The sequence below is a fragment of the Lichenostomus cassidix genome, chromosome 20, assembly GCF_008360975.1.
Source record: "Lichenostomus cassidix isolate B80296 chromosome 20, HeHo_3.0, whole genome shotgun sequence".
Classification (NCBI taxonomy): Eukaryota; Metazoa; Chordata; class Aves; order Passeriformes; family Meliphagidae; genus Lichenostomus; species Lichenostomus cassidix.
Window position 1 is genome coordinate 5,862,984 of NC_139500.1, and position 19,460 is coordinate 5,882,443.

At 45.1% G+C, this 19,460-nt stretch overlaps 1 protein-coding gene across 1 annotated transcript in view; it reads left to right on the forward strand.

Annotated features, from left to right (window-relative positions):
* The window catches only part of COL20A1 (collagen type XX alpha 1 chain), a 51,267-nt gene extending 35,377 nt beyond the window's left edge, over positions 1 to 15,890 (forward strand). Inside the window, exons 26-40 of the mRNA XM_085078973.1 lie at positions 544 to 702; positions 3,073 to 3,150; positions 3,793 to 3,879; positions 5,959 to 6,012; positions 6,765 to 6,860; positions 7,373 to 7,426; positions 7,771 to 7,824; positions 8,148 to 8,201; positions 9,541 to 9,612; positions 10,294 to 10,329; positions 11,612 to 11,678; positions 12,503 to 12,691; positions 14,013 to 14,090; positions 14,903 to 15,058; positions 15,555 to 15,890. Coding sequence (XP_084935099.1) covers positions 544 to 702; positions 3,073 to 3,150; positions 3,793 to 3,879; positions 5,959 to 6,012; positions 6,765 to 6,860; positions 7,373 to 7,426; positions 7,771 to 7,824; positions 8,148 to 8,201; positions 9,541 to 9,612; positions 10,294 to 10,329; positions 11,612 to 11,678; positions 12,503 to 12,691; positions 14,013 to 14,090; positions 14,903 to 15,058; positions 15,555 to 15,568 — 1,248 coding nt within the window. The 3' untranslated portion in view covers positions 15,569 to 15,890. The remainder of the gene's footprint in view (positions 1 to 543; positions 703 to 3,072; positions 3,151 to 3,792; positions 3,880 to 5,958; positions 6,013 to 6,764; positions 6,861 to 7,372; positions 7,427 to 7,770; positions 7,825 to 8,147; positions 8,202 to 9,540; positions 9,613 to 10,293; positions 10,330 to 11,611; positions 11,679 to 12,502; positions 12,692 to 14,012; positions 14,091 to 14,902; positions 15,059 to 15,554) is intronic.
* Positions 15,891 to 19,460: the final 3,570 nt, after the last annotated feature.

Consider the following 19,460-nt stretch of genomic DNA (forward strand, 5'->3'; position numbering starts at 1 on the left):
TTTATAATTGCAAAGAATTTAGTTGGATCTCTCGTTCAAAATGTATTTTGCACATATTGATTTTTCCCTTTTCCCCCAGGCTCCAAAACTGAGGAGTTCTTTAGGTCTTAATAGTCAGGAAAAATTGAAAAATAGTTTTGTTTAAGAGTTTAGAATTCTGGTAACCATTTAATTCTGGATGAAAGGAAAAGACAATCCAGCTTTGTGAGAAAGGCACTCTATCACTCATAATAGGGTGGAGTTTTTGCCTGTGTCCTCATAGAAAAGATATTGCCCTCAAATGAGCAACAAGCTCTTTCCTTGGTATCTGTGGGCAGGTTCACTGTTCAGCTCCAGAAGGGATTCTCCCAACAAGAGGGATGGGGATCAACAAGGGAAAGCACATACTAAAATTATTCCTGATCCCCTGGAGTCAGTCCCTCATTAAAAACACCCCACCAGTGCCAGCAGCAGGCTGGGAATGGGACAGAAGGTGTTGCTGTCAGTAGGATTCTCCCTCATCCTCCGCAGAGCCCCAACACCCCTTTTCCCCCTGCTGCCCAGGTTCACGTGGCTGTGAGCCACTTCAAGGTCAAACTCTACGTGGACTGCAAGAAAATAGCAGAGAAACCCATCAGCACCCTGGGCAGCATCTCCACAGCTGGGTTCATCATGCTGGGAAAGGTGACCAGGACCAGAGGGCCCCGGAGTGGCTCTGTGCCGGTGAGTCTGGGATGAGCTGCTGGAGCTGGCTGGGGACATGGAGGGAGTGCCATGTCACATCAGCCTCCTCTGAATGCCTCCCAAAACTGCTGTGAGGTTTTTGGGATCAAAACAGGATCAGCTGTGTCCTGATCCTGCTGATCCATGGGATTTTAATGAGCTTTCCCAGCATTTGGAGAGGGGTTTTGTCCCTCTGATGCCTTGATGGGCTTACCTGAAACAGAGGCTAGACAAAGTTAGGAGAATAAAGAGCAGTTAAATTTATTGAAGGGTCTTCAAGGTGCATTTAGGGCAGAGAAAGCCCACTCGAGGTGCTACACCCAGAATGGATGATGAGTTTTCCTATTTTGTAAGTTTTGGCCATTTGCATATCAGTGGTTAATCCTCCAATTACAGCTTCTGCAAATGATATCAATTAGTGCAAGTTTGCTCCCCCTAATTCACTGTTTGCATATCTTGGGGTCTGAGACAGTAGGGTATCATTGAATTTCGATCTCAGAGAGGAATTGTTTTGTCTAGAAATGAGAGAACATAATTTTAGTACTCTGTATGGAGTCCAGAGTTACACACTAAAAGGAATTACAGGATTACATATACCTGAAAAATAGAGAAGTTAAAATCCTAAAACATCACCTCCTGCCTTGGCATGGGGACTGTGCTGGGGGTTGGCAGTGTGTGTCCCAGAGGGGCCTTTGCTGGCTCCATCCCCTGGGACTGGGGAGGCACAGCTCCTGCTCTGACATGCTGAAGCAGACAGGAGGGTTTGGGAATTGTTTCTGCAAGGGAAGTTGGGCACATCAGCTCACCCAGAGCGATGGTGAGAAATGCTGGTGGCTGCATGTGCCTCAGTCTCCAGTGTGTTTGGACTTGTGTATCTGCATGCAAATGAGGGGGAAATAATCTCCAGCAGAGAGGCTCTTTATCAGCTAATACTTGGGGAAAAAAACCCCAACCCAAACTGTGTGTGTCCTCACTGTCTCACATGCAGGGAGCTGCTCCCTGAAAGGGGACAGGAAAAGGGACAGTGTGGGCTTGGTCTCCTGCCCTGTGCACAGTCCTCAGGGCAAAAACACCCTTCTCCTGGCAGTCTGTTGCATTCCTGCTCCCCAGAACAGGAGTGTTAATTATGTGGAGAAGTTCATCACTCACAGGGTTCTATGGGGCTCTGTGAAATCATTCACCACTGATGTGAAGTCCTTGGCTCTGCTTTTATATCTAGAAGTCTGGGGGAAATGGCTCATCAGCTGATTTATTACTCCCTTTGCCTCAAAGCAGTGCTGAAAAACAGTTTGTCTCGTGTGCATCCCCAGTTGTAAACTGAGAGGCAGAGGTCTGGGAAACACCAGGAAAAAAGTGGAATTGCCTCCAAGATTTAGAGTCTGCTGTGTAACAAACCAGGAGACAGACTATTCAATCAGTATTCACTTATTTCCTAAATAAATTCTGTGGCAATTTGATCACAAGCCTCTGGCCATCAAGGCAGGAATCTGTGCTTTCCTTGTCCCTCCCAAATTCTCCCTGCTACCAGCTTAGCTAGACAGGTCTGGCCAAATAATGAACAGCCTTGTGCTGCCCCTGCTCCCATTGCCTTTCAAGCACAGCAACATTTCACATCTTCCACAGCTCTGCTGCCCTTGAGAAGACAGAGTGCCTCATTATTGGTTATCATGGAACCTTATTTAATTTAAGAAATCTTTAAATGCCACTTGATCTGCAGGGCTCATTTGTATCCATATGCTGCCTGTCACCCACCCTGGGCTGTACAGCTCTCCTTTTTAAATGCACAGAGTGAAAGGGAAAAAAAAAGATGAGAAATGGTGTCAAGGAAAGAAAAATTAATCCCTGCCTCATTATTTTGTTTGGCTTTGTGCAGTGTGTGCTCTTCTGTTAATCAGAAAGGGAAGATGGGGCTGCTGTGAGGGAGGCAGTGGGAGAGACCTGTTTGGGTTTCTGGGAAGGGGATCACATCTGCCCTGAGACATGTTGCTGCCATATTTATTCTTCTCCCCAAGCCCCCAAGGGGAGCAAATCAAAGTTTGCTTTCACATTTTGCTGGTGCTGAAGCCCAATTAATTGAGAACCTGCTGCTATTGCGGGGCTGTGAGTAAACTGGAGACTTGGCTGTGCTGGTGTGAAGCTGCTTTGTCGACTTGCCTGGCAAGACAGAGACCTGAGGGCTTGTGGAACACTCAGTCTGGGGTTAGTTTTCATGTTGTGCCATTTTTGGGGCACAATTATAATTGGGATCACACAGATGAGTGCTGTCAAATCATCACTGAAGATTATTTTTATCACTTGAGCTTCGTAAGATTTGATGATGGGTGGTGGAGCCAATGCTACTTGCTTATCAAACTCTCTTTTTTTCCCCAGCTCCAGCTGCAGTCTCTGCAGATCCTGTGCAGCAGTGTAGGGGCAGAGCAGGACAGATGCTGTGATCTCCCTGCACTGGTAAGGCAAGGGACACCACTCTGCTCACTGACAGGCAGCTGGGGAGGATGGGATGAGTCAGTGACACTCAAGTGACACTGCAAATGATTTTGATAGACTCAAGAGGGAAAGCATTTTTTCCCCTCTCCTCTTGGGAATAACATCAGTGTGTTTCTTGGTGAAGTAAACAGAACTATGTTTGCTTCAGAAAGAATGAAAACTTCAAATCCTGGTGCAGGGCATGTTTCCCCTGTCATGACCTCATCCAGGAGCCCTGACAGTCCTACAGCTTTGCTGCCATCTCAGCCCTGAGGCACAACATCCCCCACTCTTCCCTTCTCTTCTCTTCTGTTCTCTACACAGAGAGCTGCAATGTGGGGTGTATAAATATGTACAAAGGAGAAAATTATCTTCCAATATGTGTTTTGCACATTGCAGGCAGGGCTGGTTAGTTTTTTGGGTTTTTTTTGGTCTAAACTTGTTATTCAACAGAAAAAATAAAGCACTCCATTGCTCACAAAAATCTCTCGATGGAGTAGAAAAAAATTCTGCTTTTCTCCTAGAAAAAGGCTGAATTTTGAAACACTGAGTGTTTTACTTGTGATCCAGCCTGCTCTTGCTGTGCAGCTGCTCATGACTGTTTTTGGCGTGGTTTCATTTCAGAGGGATGAGGACACCTGCCCTACCTTGGCTCCTGCCTGTTCTTGCACTTCTGGGCGCCCAGGCTTGCCAGGACCCCCAGGGCCCCCTGTAAGTTCACCCAGTGTGTTGCCTGTGCTGCTGTTGCTTCATTTTTTGGGGCATGTTGGGCATGTGGATAACACTCCTGGGGCTCTGTGAGGTTTTAGAAAAACAGAATTGTTCAGGTTGGAAAAGATCCTAAAGATCATTGAGTCCATGCATGAATCAGGGCTGCCAAGCCCAGCACAAACCATGTCCCCAAGTGCCACATCTACACCTTCTGAATCCCTGCAGGGATGGTGACTCCAGCCCTGCTCTGAGCAGCCTGTGCCAGAGGCCTTTTTTTCTGTCCTTTTGGTGGAGAAATTTTATCCTCATATCTAATCTAAACCTCCCCTGGTGCAACTTGAGGCCATTTCCTCTCATCCTAACTCAAGGAGCTTTTCCAGAGTGAGGTTGAGAGTTTCCCCTTGGATTTTGGACAGTGATGAAATGGGGAGATGGAGAGTTGGCAGTGCAACAGCTGCAGCTGGGAACAGGCTGAGCAGCTCCTGGTGCCACATTAATCCTCTTAGGAGAGGAGGACAGGTCACCCTCAGTGTCTGCAGAGATTTCATGGATTGGAGGCTCTGAAACTCTCTGTAAATTTAAAGAAAAAACAACTCACAAAAAAAAAATTTAAAAAAAAAATCTTCCTATCTGAATCCTGAGTTAAATTGGAGTCTTGTAAGTGTCTGTGTGGGTGGACAGTGTAAAGAGAAAGGGGAGACTTTGCAATCCTGTCTGTCCCCAAAGCTCTCTTTCTCTTCAGTGAATGTCACTTGCAAGAAAACCCTGAAGAAATGAGGGGGGAGAGAAAATAGTCATTACATATGCAGTATGCTCAGGAAAAAGGGCATAAATTCTGCCCTATCCATTTTGGATGCAGGAAAGCTGTTGTTGGCTTAAATCACAGGAGAAAATATTCCTGTTAAACACTAGGAAGTGGTTATAAAAAAAATTGCTTGTTGAAAATTTGGGGAAAAACATTTTATTTGCACAAACCAGCTGAAACCTGATGGACAGTCTGCCCAGAGCCCCTCAGTTCAACCACTCCAGGTGCTTTTCTCCTGGAAAATAACCATTATGGAAACATTTACCTCCTTTTTCAAGTGAAAAGGTCTCAGATCACCTCCTGCATTGACCTGTGGTTTAGCTGTGAGTTCAGTTCTGTGCAAGGAAAGTGCCTCATTGCAGGGTAATGACTTGCTCATTCTGGTGGAAGTTTAATTAACAGCACACTCCACTGTCACAGTTTGCTCCAATATCCTAAGTGCATAATTACCAGCTTGCATTGTCCTGTGGTTTAAGCATCTCCACAGACAACTCCTTAAAGAGCAGCACTCTTTAAAGCATTAGAGGAAATCTGGTTTTGACACATAACCTTCTCCTCACACCACTGAACTCTTGGTAATTTGCTGCAGTTACAACAGCACTCACTGCTATTTTTAAAGCTCCAGTTAGCAAGACGTGTCCCACCTTGCATTTGTGACTGTCCTTAATGAGTGCTTCTGACCAGATCCAGACTGGTCTTCTGAAATGAATTTTGGGGCACTTCTGAAAGCACCTTTCCCAAAGTTCCCTGCCTGTGCTTCTCAATCCAAATCTACTGTTTTTTTCCTTTTTTTTGTTAGATTCAAGAATAGCAATGTTCAGATTAGGATGTGGAAAATTCACCCAATATGAGTTCATGCCAGAGGGTTGATCTCCTCTCCCCACCCAGAATTAGGCAGAGGCAGAGGGTGGAGATGTGAGCAGCCCTCCTCTCCCTTCTCAAGTGTGTTCCCATGTCTATATGTCATTGTCTCAGCATGGATTCACTGAAGGACTTGGAGGGAGGTTAAACAGGTTGAAACTTCATCTCTCCCTGCTGGGAGTCAGTGCTGTGTTCCCAATGCTGGTCATGGATGGGCTGCACTATTCCTTTCTTCTTCCCTTTTCCACATTTCCTGGATAACTTGATTAATTTCCTTATCTCTATTTGGTGTGAGCTCTGTTGGGCAGAAAACATCTTTCACTGTGGGGCAGTGAAGTGCACAAAGTCCTATCCCCCAGGCTCCTGGTTACAGTGCAATAAAAATGATGATGTTCTTTGTGTCCCACTGGCAGGGCAGCCCTGGGAGGAGAGGACCTCAGGGGGAGCAGGGGGAGCCAGGACCCAAGGTGAGTCCTTAGGCTGGGGAATGTCTCACTGCTGAGCCCAAACCCAGTTTTAGTGACACATTGATGAGGATGGGATCACTTATTATTAATTAAATGCTCAGCTGGGCTTTGGAAATTGAGATGATGAGCCTGACGGTGCTGAATTAATGCACTGTACATGGTCAGCAATGTCCTCTGAGAGCTGTGCTGGGACAGGGTCAGGCTTTGTGCTTGGTGTTGCTGCCCAACCTTCAGATCAGACACACTGGTACTGCCCTGGGGCAGAGCAGGAACCACAGCCTGAGGTGAGCCTGAGGAAGGGCTGGGTCTGAATCCCCCAACCCTAGAGAGCTGTGGGTTGAGCCAAAGCAGCCCACTGTCCCTTCTTTGGGAAGACATCTGGGGAAGCAGGATGGGGGAATGGAAGATCTGGGGGAAAGAATTGGAATGGGTACAGATTGCAGCAATGGGCTAAGGAACTTTTCCCTTTGCTCTCTGACCACCTTGAATAACAGGAATAACTGCCTGGGGAGGAGAATTGTGTTCTGATCAACAGTCTGTGCAACTTTGCTGTCTGCACCCATGGAAGATGAGCAAAAACCTTGGACCTAAAATACAGAGGCAGCTGAGGTTACTGGAGATGCCCTCAGTGCCCCAATTTCATCTTGAATCCTGTCTGTGGTTCATGCTGACCCAGGCTGTGCAGCACAGCCCACGAGGAGAGCAAGCACCAGCCACTTTCCTTATCATTGTTCTCTTGTCTTGGATTTTAGGGTGAACCAGGCCCACCTGGACAAGTAGGACCAGCAGGTCCCAGTGGCCAGCAAGGCTCTCCAGGTTCCCAGGGAATCACAGTTCAGGGTCCTGTGGTATGTGACCTCTTCCAGTGCCTTTTTTTTTGTTGCTTCCTCTTTGCAGTTAGAACCTGCCTCACAAATGGGTGTCAATACTGTGATTTACGTATTTACATCACTCTCACTAACAGCTGAACAGCTGCAGAGGCAGAGATGACAATCAATGGGTTTTATGCTGATGAGGCCCTGCACTTAATCATTCTGGCCAAAGCTTGCTTTTGTCCAGACTCCCCTTAATGGGCTTTTATTGAAAGCAGCCCAGTGGGGTCCCTTCCAACTCAGGATATTCCATGAATATTCAGGCATTTTTCTTTCCAGTGATCATCTCTGCTTGGCAGGGAGCAGTGGCAAGGGCTGCTGCATGTCTGGGATGGCAGAATCCCTGTGCACATGCTGTGGCTGTAAATTACCCTGGAACACTGCAGGGAGCAGGAACAGCCTGGGACATGGATGTGGAGCAGCAGGATGCTGTTTGCCTCTAAGGGTTCTGCCACATGCCCAACTGTGTGCTTCTGTTTTAATCCAAGGGGCCACCAGGAATTAAAGGAGAGAAAGGAGACACAGGAATCCCTGGTGTGCAGGTAATGGTGAACGTCATTCCTTCAACTTGTCCCAAAAATTTGCCCTTGTTTTCCTGAGTAAATACTTTTAGCAAGACTGAGAAGTTGTTTCTGTTGTCTGCTTGGGAATTGTGTGTCATTTTGGAATGTCATCATTTTCCCAAGGGAAACTGAGTCACTTGGTGTAAGAAAGATAGACCTATCTGGAAACTAGATATGACAGAATTAAAGCTGGGATAACAGTCCTTGCTCTGTTTAATGAATAACTCTTTCTTCTTTGACCTTTTGCTTCCATCTCCTGTTAAAAGATGAATTAGGGCACCGATAATCAGATGCTGACTTCACCCAGACATTCTGATTTACAGGGAATTCCTGGTGTGCAGGGAGCTCCAGGCAGGGATGGACTTCAAGGTGCAAAGGTAAAACACCTCACCCCTGAGGTTTCCTGTGTGGGTGCCAAAAAATCTGCTGTGAGTGTCCCAGCAGAGACCCAGAACATCCCAATGCACTCAGTGCAGAAGTGAATGGTCTTTTATCAAAGCCAGAGAAATTGGGGAAAAAAATGGGCTCATTTTGTGTTCGGCCAAACTTGAGCAAATGCCACCCTTCTTGCTGCTCAACAGATGGGTTTTTTACCCATTTTTAGCAAGTTCCTGTCAAAAACAGCACATGGAAAAGCATCCCACTGCTTATGAGGTCTCTTGGCATCCTCTCATCAGTAAATACTGGATTTGGTTTGCAGGGGGTGAGGGGACTAGAAGGCACAGCTGGGCCTCCAGGACCTCCTGGACCAAGGGTGAGTACTCCCTGTGAGTGATGCACACCAAAATCTCTTCCTCAGAGTTTTGTGGTTTCACCTGGAAGTGTCAGGGCAAATCCCCTTCCCGGGGAACTCCTGGCACATTGTGCATGAGCCTCCTTTCCCTGCTGCTCTCAGAGTAAAAGAAAAACCTCAGATTCTTCTGGCAAGTCCTGAGGAAGATTCACCCCAGCGAGGAGATTCTTGTTTTCACTTTCCTGACACTTCTGTTTTCCAAGTGTTGGTTGAGTTGGAGGTGATTGTGCTTGTTAGACTGAAATCAGCAGGAGCTGGAGGATGCAGACAGTGTGAAAGGTTTTCCCCCACATCACTGCCAGGATCTGCTGCCAGGGCTGGATGGAATAGGTGTGTATTTGCACTCTGTCATGCCCAGGGTAGCAGAACCTTAAGATTTGTTGATTACAGCTGCTAATTGGAAGGCACCACAGGAGCACTTCATTTTTCATGGGAAACTGAACCAAATTCAGGTTTAATTGACGGATGGTGGACCTGATAAGTTACTGGTTCTCACAGCTGAATCTCACCGTGGAATTATAAGGAATTTGGCAGTCATTGTGCTAAGTTATTTATGGGAGCCAAGGTTGAATTCAGCTCGTAACTTTGACTTGCTCATCCTGGGAAGATGTGGAGCTGGCAGGGTTGAGCCTCAGCTTTTTAAATATGAGGAAAGTGCTGTCACCATCAGAGCAGGCTCTGAAAGCTGTTATGGTGCTGCCTTGAAAACTTTCCTCATTTTCAGTGTTCAGGAAAGTTGCTAATATCTACTGAGTTTCAATGTAATAGCTGGAAAATTCTAAAATGAAGTATTTCTGGTAGTTGTTTTGGCTATTTGTTTTCCTCTTTATGGCTCCAAAAGGCACAGAAACTTCACAAAGAGGAGATGACCACAAAAGGCACTTCCCACTCTCTAAGCTGCTGTTAATGTTGTGAAATTTTAGAGGCAAGCACAGGTTTTAAAGGAAAAAGAAAACAACCATGTGGCATTGGGAGGCTGAAGGAAAGGGTTGTGCTCTAGGCTATGTCTAAATGTGAATATATAATGAAGGATCAAAAGCCTGTGGGGTATAAAGTACACTGCAGTTTGTTGGTAAAACTCAGCTTTGCTCTCTTGGCCATAATTGAGATGGTAATGAGAAATGATGTGAACATGACTCACACTCAATGTGCTTTGAACAGTGAGCTCCTGGCTGGACAGGAAACTTAAGGCTACTGCTCCCTTGCCTGAGTCCTCTGAGCTGCCACTGCTGGTGCCCCTGGAGCTCTTGAGCAGAAGAAGTTAGGAAATAACTGGATTTTTAATCTGTAATGTCTGCAGGGTTTCCAAGGAGCCACAGGCACCCGAGGCAGCAGTGGAGAGAAGGGACCTCCTGGTGATGTTGGGCCAACAGTAAGTTTCTGCTTTTGGGTCTCAGAGAAGGCCAAGCCATGGGATAATTGGATGGAAACAAGCTGTTCCCACAGCAGCTCTGCCTCAGAGTGTGAAGAAGGGTTTAAATTCACACTCATCCTTCTTTAGGCAATGTCTGGGTATTCAAAGCCCTGCTAATCTCTTGATAAAGCATTCAACAAATCCCACATCACTTCACCCTCTGTAGATTCACCTGCTACACAAAATCCAACATCCAAACGAATTTCTGGTGTAAAATCCTAGAATAAAGCAAGAGAGTCACTCCTGAGCTGGAGCAGCCAACATTGGACTTGTAGGTGCCACCACAGATTGAAATGTCACAGGTATTTCTTCACATCAGATGTTAAAATCCACCTGCCCAGTTGGGAAATCTCTTCTAAGATTACTTCTGAGGAATTTCTGCATCCCTATTGATGGTGCTTATGCCACTGCTCCAGTTACTGATTTATTATTCTTTTTCTTTAAAAACAAAATGTTCCTATGAACTTAAAGCTCTTACAATCACTGCCATGAGGTCAAGGAAACAACCAGAATGTGAGAAACAAACTTTGCTCTCCACATCCCACTAATGTAACCCACAACCCCTCTGAATTTCTTTGTTTGTTTACTGTTCTTCCTTTCTTTAGACTTGTTTATTTTTAATTTTTTTTTTTCCTATAGGGGCTGCCAGGTCCCAAAGGAGAAAGAGGAGAGAAAGTGAGTTTTTCTGGTGCCAGGTGACACTGTCAGTGCATGCTACACTCAACAGAGTGGATGTGGTAACCTGGTTTGCAACCTTTGCTTACAAATACCAGCCAAACCTCTTTGGTGTTAGCTGAACCCATCGTTTGTTGCTTTTCCTTTCACCTGCACAGGCTGGGCTGGTGGGATATCAATAATCCCACAGCAGTCAGGAGCTCCTTAGTATCACTCATAGTAATGAAGCAGAAATGTCAAATGCAAATCCATTCTTTGCTGAGAAGGGAAAAACCAAAGCCACTTGGCTCCACTTTGTTCTGGTTTAATGTGCTGCAAAAGGGAGCTCATTTGTAATAATCACTGTCTGTGCCCCAGCACAGAACCTTGGCAGTCAGGACACCCACACTGCCTTGGAAGGGTGTTTTGTTGGGAAAAGAAGTTTTCCAAGTTTTTCTTATCCTGACTTTTGCTTAAGTCAAAATGCTATGTCTTTCTCAGAGTCATTGCTTAGACTGACTTATGCAAAGTTGTCTTCAGACAGGGATGAGGTGCTTTTGTCTCAAGTTAATGCCTCAGTATTACAGTTTTTAACAGCATTCTCCTTCCAATCCCACCATATTTTCCTTTTCTAGATTTTTTTTATTTACATTGGAACTTTCCATTTCCCCCTCCCTTGGGTGTTGTGCAGAGCAGCTTTTAAAGCCTGGATTATCTGCACTGTGATCCAGCCAGACATGTGTGTTTTATAAACAGTTCTGGAAAAACGTGCATTAGGTATGAATTTTCACAGCCAGTGTTTATTTTTAAGCAGGTTCTTGCATTTTTATCACTTTTCCCTACTTTGCTAAAACTTTCTAGAGGGCCCCTCATATGTGATTTATTCAAAATACAGTAATAATCAATATTCATAGGAGATGGAGTCAAAGATAGGATGTTGTAATATCTGATCATACTAAATGTTTTACATATCACAGAACACTGAGTTATAGACTTAGCATCTTTTCTGATAAAATTTGAGGGTGAAATTTTCTCTCCCTTTTTCGGTAATTATTTAGATTCGGTCTGGGCTTTTTGATGTGCATGAGAAAAGCAATTATTGATGTTTCCAATTTCAATTTTCTGGCTTCAGAGCTTCGTGATAAATAAATAGAGCTGCATTTCACAGTAATTAATATCTCTGAAACTCAAGCTGAGAAAATGAATGGGCTGAAAGCTATCATGCATTATAATATCGATCCTTTCTAAAAGATATTAATATTTCCTTTTTTCCTTAATTTAAAAAAAATATGCTTCATTTTAGGGGGAACCACAGTCCTTGGCCACGATTTACCAGCTCGTTAGCCAGGCTTGTGAGAGGATGATTCAGAGTGAGTATAACCAGCCCAGCTCCTGAGTGTGTTCATGTGATGGTAGGACAGGGGAGATGTTTTTAAGCTGAAAGATTAGATTTAAATCAGATATAAAATTCTTCTCTGTGAGGGTGGGGAGGCCCTGGCACAGATTCCCAGAGAAGCTGTGGCTGCTCCTTCCCTGGAAGTGTCCCATGCCAGGTTGGACAGGGCTTGGAGCAATCTGGGATAGTGGAAGGTGTCCCTGCCCATGGCTTTAAGGACCCTTCTAAGTCCAACCATTCTGTCATTCCATGGTCCTGTGACTCTCCAGTGGTGGAAAACCAGAGGAGACACAGCCTGAAGCTGCAGTGATCCCAGGAGCTCCTCCACCCTGTGCTCTGCTGAGCACCACCAATGGCAAATGTCCCATTCCGGGCTCTAAGTGCTCCATTGGCTCCATCAGGTGGCATTAGCACAGAGAAGACCTGTGAAATATATATTTGCAAAACCCTCTGGGTGTTTTGCAAAGCCTGCTTTATTTCTTAAATGGAAAAGCCTGAAACTAATTTGAGAGAAATTATTCTTTCAGCGATATGTGCTGATTCCTCCCGAGAGGAGGCATTTTTGTAAAGCTGCTGTGCTGTGATGTGTGGAGAGAAGCAGTGGCTTGGCCAAGGTCAGGCAGCAAAGTCATCACTCAGCTGCCCATCTTCATCTCCTGCCTTTCTCACTTTGGGCTGACAGCTTTTTAGCACTAGCTGATCATTCTAAGTACCTTTTTAGACAAAACCCGTTGATTTTTATCTCCCTTCTGAATTTCCCAGCCAAGGAAACGTTTCTTTTCTGCCTTGCCTTCTCAGCTCATGTGTTGAAATTTGACTCGTTCATTCATGAACATGCAAGGAAGCCAGTTCCCATCTGGGAGGAAAGGTTAAAACCAGGAGAACCAGGACCACCAGGTCCTCCAGGTCCACCTGGGAGCAGTGGAGAAAGAGGAGAAAATGGCATTCCAGGACAGCCAGGCAAAGATGGGTATCCTGGAGAGAGAGGTATGGACAGGAGTGTTCATAAGCATTTTTCACTGCATCTTTGATAATTTAACTAAACATTTCAGTGCCTCAAGCTCTAGTGTAAAAATAACCCATGATATTATCTCGTTTCACTGCTGTTTTCCTTTTGGACTTCTCAGTTCTGGGAAGAGACACCTGAGTTATAAATCTCAAAGAGCAGAAAAAATAGAGTGGGTCAGATGCAGCTCACTCTATTTTCAAGCTCTGCATTGAAAGAAAGGCCAGTTTGGCACCATTTGTAGGTTTGGGGGGATGGAGAGTTTAATTTTAGAGGGTTGGAGGCTTTTCCTACAGAAAGGCAAAAAAAGCAGCCGTTTGGGTGAACACATGGTGGTGGAACAGATCAGCTTTGGGCAGAAATGAGGAGTGTTAGAAAACACTGATGGAAGGCATGAGGCAACTGAAGCAATCTTTAAAGGGGAAGTTTCTGGAGCAGTAGTTTCAACAATCAAACACTCAGACATGACAAAAGAAATAGAGTTATGTAATCTCTGAAGTGGCCTCAGTTATTACACAGGAATGAATGAAAGGTGGAAAGATGCTTTGCTTGTATTCACAGACAATGTTTGTCAGTGGCTCAAGTAATTGTCTGCCAAAATAAAAAGAAAAACATTGGTTTCAGCAGTGTCCTAACACCTCTGGGTAACTGGAAATGTTCTGTTTAACTCCTTCCTCCTGCAGTAGTCAATTTTACCTGTACTTATCAAAATGCCACTTCAGAGAAAAGGGAGTAACAATCTGCAGGTTTTTCCAGCCTGTCAAGCAGGAGATGTGAGAAAATAGATCTCAATGAAAAACCACCTGAAGGACATGGCTGATCAAAATATTTTCATCTTACAACAATGAAAAATCATACTTTGTCAAAATGTACCTGTTTTCTCTGAGAGGTACTGGTTGCATGAGTAATTTAACACGAAAACACCAATCCTGGCTAACCAGCAGCTGGTCAAGGAGACAATTCAACTTTGTGATTTGTTTGATCCACAAAAAAAGCATAGAGGTTGACCTGACTCTCAGGCTGGTGCAGTGACACTATTGCTATGAATTTCTCTGTGAAAAATGCTCATTCCCACCCCTATTGGGGTGCAAATCAGTGCTGCTTGGATCAAAGACATCAATGCCCTGTTGGTCACAGCAAGAGTAGGTGCCCAGACTGAATGAAAGCAGATGCATGTTTCCCAGTGTTGCTAAGGGCTGTGACTCCACTTTGACATGTGGGGAGATTGCAGGAGCTTCAATTCAGGGTGAAATGTGAAATACAGTGAAGGAACTGTGTATATGATCTCTTATCTGTGAATAGGTGCCCCAGGGCCCAAAGGAGAAAAAGGGATGTCTGGAGCCAGTGAGGAAGGGAGCCAAGGACCCAGAGGCAGAACAGGTAGAGTGACCACAACCTCTGTTTATTGATCCAGCCTGGCCATGTGATGGCCACCAGCTCTCAGATTCAAAGCATTGTCCAGCTGAAGGACCACTGTGGTGGGGTTGGGCTGAGCTCCCCACCACAGCCCTGCTCTCAGCATCTTGGAGGGTTCCTCTCTGCTGAGATGCAAGAGATTACTCCAGGCAGCTTCTTCTCTCTGGTACTCATTCCCTGGGGATGATATATTTTAAGGACCTGAGACACATCCAGGGAGTTTTAATTTTGCTGCCTTTTTGCATGCAAGACCAGATGCTCAGGGGAGAGAAGCTCTGAAAATTCAGCTCGTGGAACATAAGGGTTTGTGAGTAATCTGTGAGGATTTGGTGAACTCCTCCACCCTGATCCCTGCAACTTGGAATCTGTGGGAAGTTTGCCACTGGCATAACAAACCAGGCCCTGTTGAGAGTGTGGTCAAACACATTCTTCTTCATTTAATTTTTTATAGTTGGGATGTGAAGACACAAAACCCAATGACTCTGGGGTGGGTGCTGGGGTTAAGGTGATTCTCTGCATTAACATGCAGGTAGATTTTGGGTTCTCATAACCAGGCTCCATTTTTAGCTAAACTGACCACCCTTAAGGTAAATAATAAGACCTCTGGTTACTGGGGTTCAGAACAGGTTTTCCAGCTGGCAGCTCCTATCTGTCCACCGAAATGGGGAAGCCATGGTCAGAAGATTACCTGCCATGTGGGATGGAGGAAAATACAGAAGGGATATGACACTGCTAAAGCAGAAGTGCTACAGCTTACAGTGCTTCTCCTCCTTCAGGCCCACCAGGAGAAGTTGTGCAGGGGAAGCCAGGTCCGAAGGGTTACCCTGGGAATGTTGGTCCTCCAGGTTTCCCTGGTGTCAGAGGGCAGCCTGGGCAGCCTGGATATGCAGGGGGCTGTGATATCTCTGGATGTTATGAGGCCAACAGGAGAGGTAAGTCCTGCCTATGGCAGTACAAAAGTTATGATTCTATGGCTGGTCTCTGGTTACTTCTTTTGAGCCAGGCAGAGACCTCTGTTCATCCTTCAGTCACCCCCACTCCTGCAAAGCCTCCTCTGCAGAGCAAGAAGGGTGATTTTGGTGCAACCCACATGGATAAAAGCTAGTTCCATGGGCTGTTCCTCAGCCATCCTTCATGGATTAACACATAACTGCAGCAGTGGTCAAGCAGGTGGGGAGTGACCATGGGGGATCAGTTCTTAGTGTCCCCAGCAATGTTTCCATGGTGGATAGAGAGAGGAACAATTCCTCAGTTCCTACATTTACATTCCATGGAGGCTCAGTGGCACAAAGACCTGGGTGATAAGGAAATTCACTGGCATGGAACAGAAGGTTTACAGTGGAAAGGGATTCATTCTGTGCCTTTCCTTCTCAGACCTTGACACTGATTTACTCATTTGCTCAGTGGTCTCATCCTTTCCCCACACAGATTTGGTCCCCTGATGGCTGGGGAGGAGGCAGCTGAAGACATTGCTTTTCCCTGGAAATCTCTGGAAGAAAACTCCACGCACTCCAAAAGAAGCAGCAAGCCAAATACCAGATATGTTATGTTTTTTTAATGCCCCATCATATCAGTATGGACAAGTGCATCAAACACCACAGCTACCAGCCCAGCCTGTGTCTGTCTGCACAGCTGCAGTGCTCAAACTCACATTGCACATCCCACAGCATGACAAAGGCACAGCTGGACACTCAGGCTGACAGACTCGCAAAAAAAAGAAATACTGTATTGAAATGCTCAGAAATAACAGATAATTTCAGCCCATTTGTCTGCTTGTGGTTTCTTTTTGTCAGTGGTTGTTCTGTGTCCCCAGCACGGAGAAAAACAGCACCTTGTGACCAAAGAGGCAAATCCACTGGAGCAAAGCTGCATTTTCTGTTGGCTGCCAAGGTAACAAAGTCTAACACCATTTTGGCTGTCTCTGCTTTTGGCAGAATGCTGATGGTTTCCTTGCAGGGGGGTTTTGTACACAAACATTGCAGCCAGAGATCACCTCGCTGTGATGTGACAAACCCCACCACTGTTCAGCTCCTTCTCTCAGGCTTGGTAACTCAGGCAAAGCCTTGTATGAATCACAACCTTGTGCTGAGAGGAGCTGGAGATTAACCTACTGCCTTTTCCACGTCTCCCTCCTGCAGGCTGAGTAGCTACTTTACATTTTATCAGGTTGAATATTGAATAGCTTCGAGTCTGGCTTTTACCCACATGACATGGAGGTGATTGTCATGTTACACCCCTTTCCTTGCCATCAGCTGAGATGTGTCTGCAACAAACCATGCAGATACTGAGAAAAATGTTCCTCCTCCTTTGCAATCACTGCTTCAGGCTGCGTTGGATCTGTGTTGCCTGAACTCTGATTTAAACCCTAACCCTAAAGCAGACACAAGAAGTATCAGTACAGACTTTTCAAAGCTATCAAGAGGTAAAAAATGGAGCATTGTGCACATTCCTGTGCATTTATTCTGGATGTGTAATTTCTGCAGTTACATGCAGGCTGGCAGCCTGGGTGTTCATACAGCTACAGCCAACCTTTGAAAACTTAGCAGCAAATGCATCACATTTAGAACACACATTGTCCCATCAATACCAAGGAGAAAGAGGTTTACTTTAAGAGAATTGAGTTTTTTAGACAAGGAGACCAGATGTTGTTTCTTCTTGTCATTATGGAAAAATCCTATAGAGTTAAGAAATTCTGCTAAAGGAACATTGGAACGTGTCAGACTTGTGTGGGAGCTACCCTACAACAAAAGTCAGATAAAATATGATTACTGCATCCTGTAAGCATTTAAAGTAGTCCTTGGCTTTATGTGTTCATTCTCTAGAAACTCTAAAGAATTAATGTTTTCAGTATGACATACATTCCCTTTGGAAAATGTAGGAAAATGCATAGAAATACCACTCTGATAGAAGCAACATTTCTGTTCACTTTGGAGCTCTCCAGAGTTGCTTTGACATATAAAATGGAAATCTTTTCACTCAGATGAAGTGTTGTTGCAGACAAGTTCCAGTCAGAGAAAATTGGAGAGGTCAGAGGAGCTGAAGGTTCCAACACATGGGAACACAGTGTTTGGAAGAGACATTCACACCCTGCACAGGTGGAGCTGCAGTGTTTCTGTTTATACAGGCTAAAGAGCTTTTGAATTGTGTTTTGCCTATTCTTTGGGAAAAAAAAAAAACAAACAAACCAAGAAACAAAGCCAAACATGCATAAAGTTGGTTCAGAATGGTTCTGAATTTAGCACGGGGTATAAACCCCAAAGCTGGGACAACTGGCAGGTGAAAGCTGTGAGCAGCAAAGGCAAGGAGGTAAAAGGGATAGCAGAACTGAAAATTATTTCCGTGAAATGGTCACAAAGTGGGGAAGGTGAGCAGTGCAATCAGGAACATGTGCATTTGCAAGTAATCTGCTTTCTTTCTGACTTAAACCAGTCAAAATTCCCAGTTCTGAACCTGCTGTTCTGCCTCTCCAAATAAGTAACTGCAGGTGATGTGAGATAGAGCTCCTTTATGTTTCTCTATCAACTGTTTTTGAAAATTCCTCACATCCCCTCGCTGCCTGCCTTGGGATTTGATCTATTTTGACAGAATTTCAGGTGACATTTGCTTCTGTCTGATTATTTCAGATACAACAAGAAGGGTCAGACTTGAACAAAATTGGGTCCCAGCAGAGTTATCGATTAGCAGACAGACAACCTGCACAAACAACTTGTCCATTTATCTTCCTCAGCTTCGTCCCATGAGTGGCTTTATTTACTTGAAATCAAGGATATTCAGTCCATGTAGTGTCACAGAGCCTGTGCCAGTGCTTTGTAACCCAATTCCTTGAGCCAAGAAGCATTTCTGCTGGGAGATTTTAGGCACACAGAGTTTGACCCACCTGGTGTAGATGGATTCTGGCAGAGGCTGAGGACCTTTCAGTGGTAGATATTTTTGCTTCAAGCATCATTTTAAGGTGTTATATTGGTCTCAGGAGTAAGATGCAACCACAGAGGAGTAACCAGCAATGCTGCTAACAAGCAGCAAAGCTTGTTATGACCATTCTCCATGACTCAATGGCTTGGCTGGATGAGAGTTAAAGGGCTGGAAACAAAAAGATGTCCTAGGGGATGATGAAATGACTCATTAATGGACATCACCACAGTGGGGGAAGGCCAGGTGGGACAATCAGGCCAGGTGGAGCTGTCTGGGGGTGTTTTTCTTGAGACTGTACATAAATCTTGCATCTCACACCTGCATCTTTCTGTCTCTAGACCAGTGAATTTCCTGGAGTCCAGCTCCTTGATTACTGTCTAGAGAAACTTATCCAAAAGGGAGGTGTTATAAGATGTGTGGATTAGCTTGTGGGGGAGTGAGATGGAAATCAGGCCTGGAAATGCTGGGGAAATGGGGATTACACAGATCATCCTGCCAGCCAGCTGCAGATAAAATGCCCTGCACCCTCTGTGGCTGGGAAGATGATCTGGACAAAGTGAGCATTAGGGAAGCAGAAGAAAGAGGATGTAGGGAAAAGCAGAACAGTGGAGGTAATAGAGGTTGTTACAATCTGTTTTCTTCCATTCATGCCCAAAGGAGCTGTACTGGAGGGAAAGCATCAAACACCATGGAAAGGATTCAATCTCTCCTGCCCAAGTAAAACAGAAAAGATCAACATCTGCATCTGCTGCCTTTGATGCCTTTGGGGTCTCTGAGCTCAGTTTTGCACTCCTGGAACCTGAAAACCATTTGCTTTGCTCTGGATCTCTTCCAAGACACTTTCAGAGCCCTTGTTGTGTCCCACTCTTGCTTCCTCACTTTTCTTCTGATGTCAGCTTGTTCACTCAAGTCCTGGGAATCATTTCTGAGCTGGGAGCATCACAAATGCCAACAGTCTGGCTGCATGCAGTCTTTCATATGCTAAAGACCTCTCTTTCTGTTTCATGGGTTTGAAATAGCACAATTATTCATTATTCTACAGCTATAGTCTGGTGCATGTCCCAGTTCTATTCCAGTTTCTGATCACTGAATCCTATGGAGGGACAGCATCCTCCTGAACAACATCTGAGATGGAATAACCTGCCTGAGAAAGAGCAGTGGATGTTGTTTCCTGATTTCTCCCCTTAGAATTTAAAAGGAGGCACATCAGAAGCAAACCCAAGAATTTATTTGAACTTTAACCTGGGGAGCTACTAACTCAACATGAGGAGAAATATAATAATCATTGCATGGAGATGTTATGACATTACCAAAGCAGAGGATGCCAGAGCCCTGCCCTACCCCAGCTTCTCCCCAAACACCAGTAACAGCTCTGTGACTTGTTTCAGCTGCCACTTCTCATCTCGTCCTGCCAAACCCTGT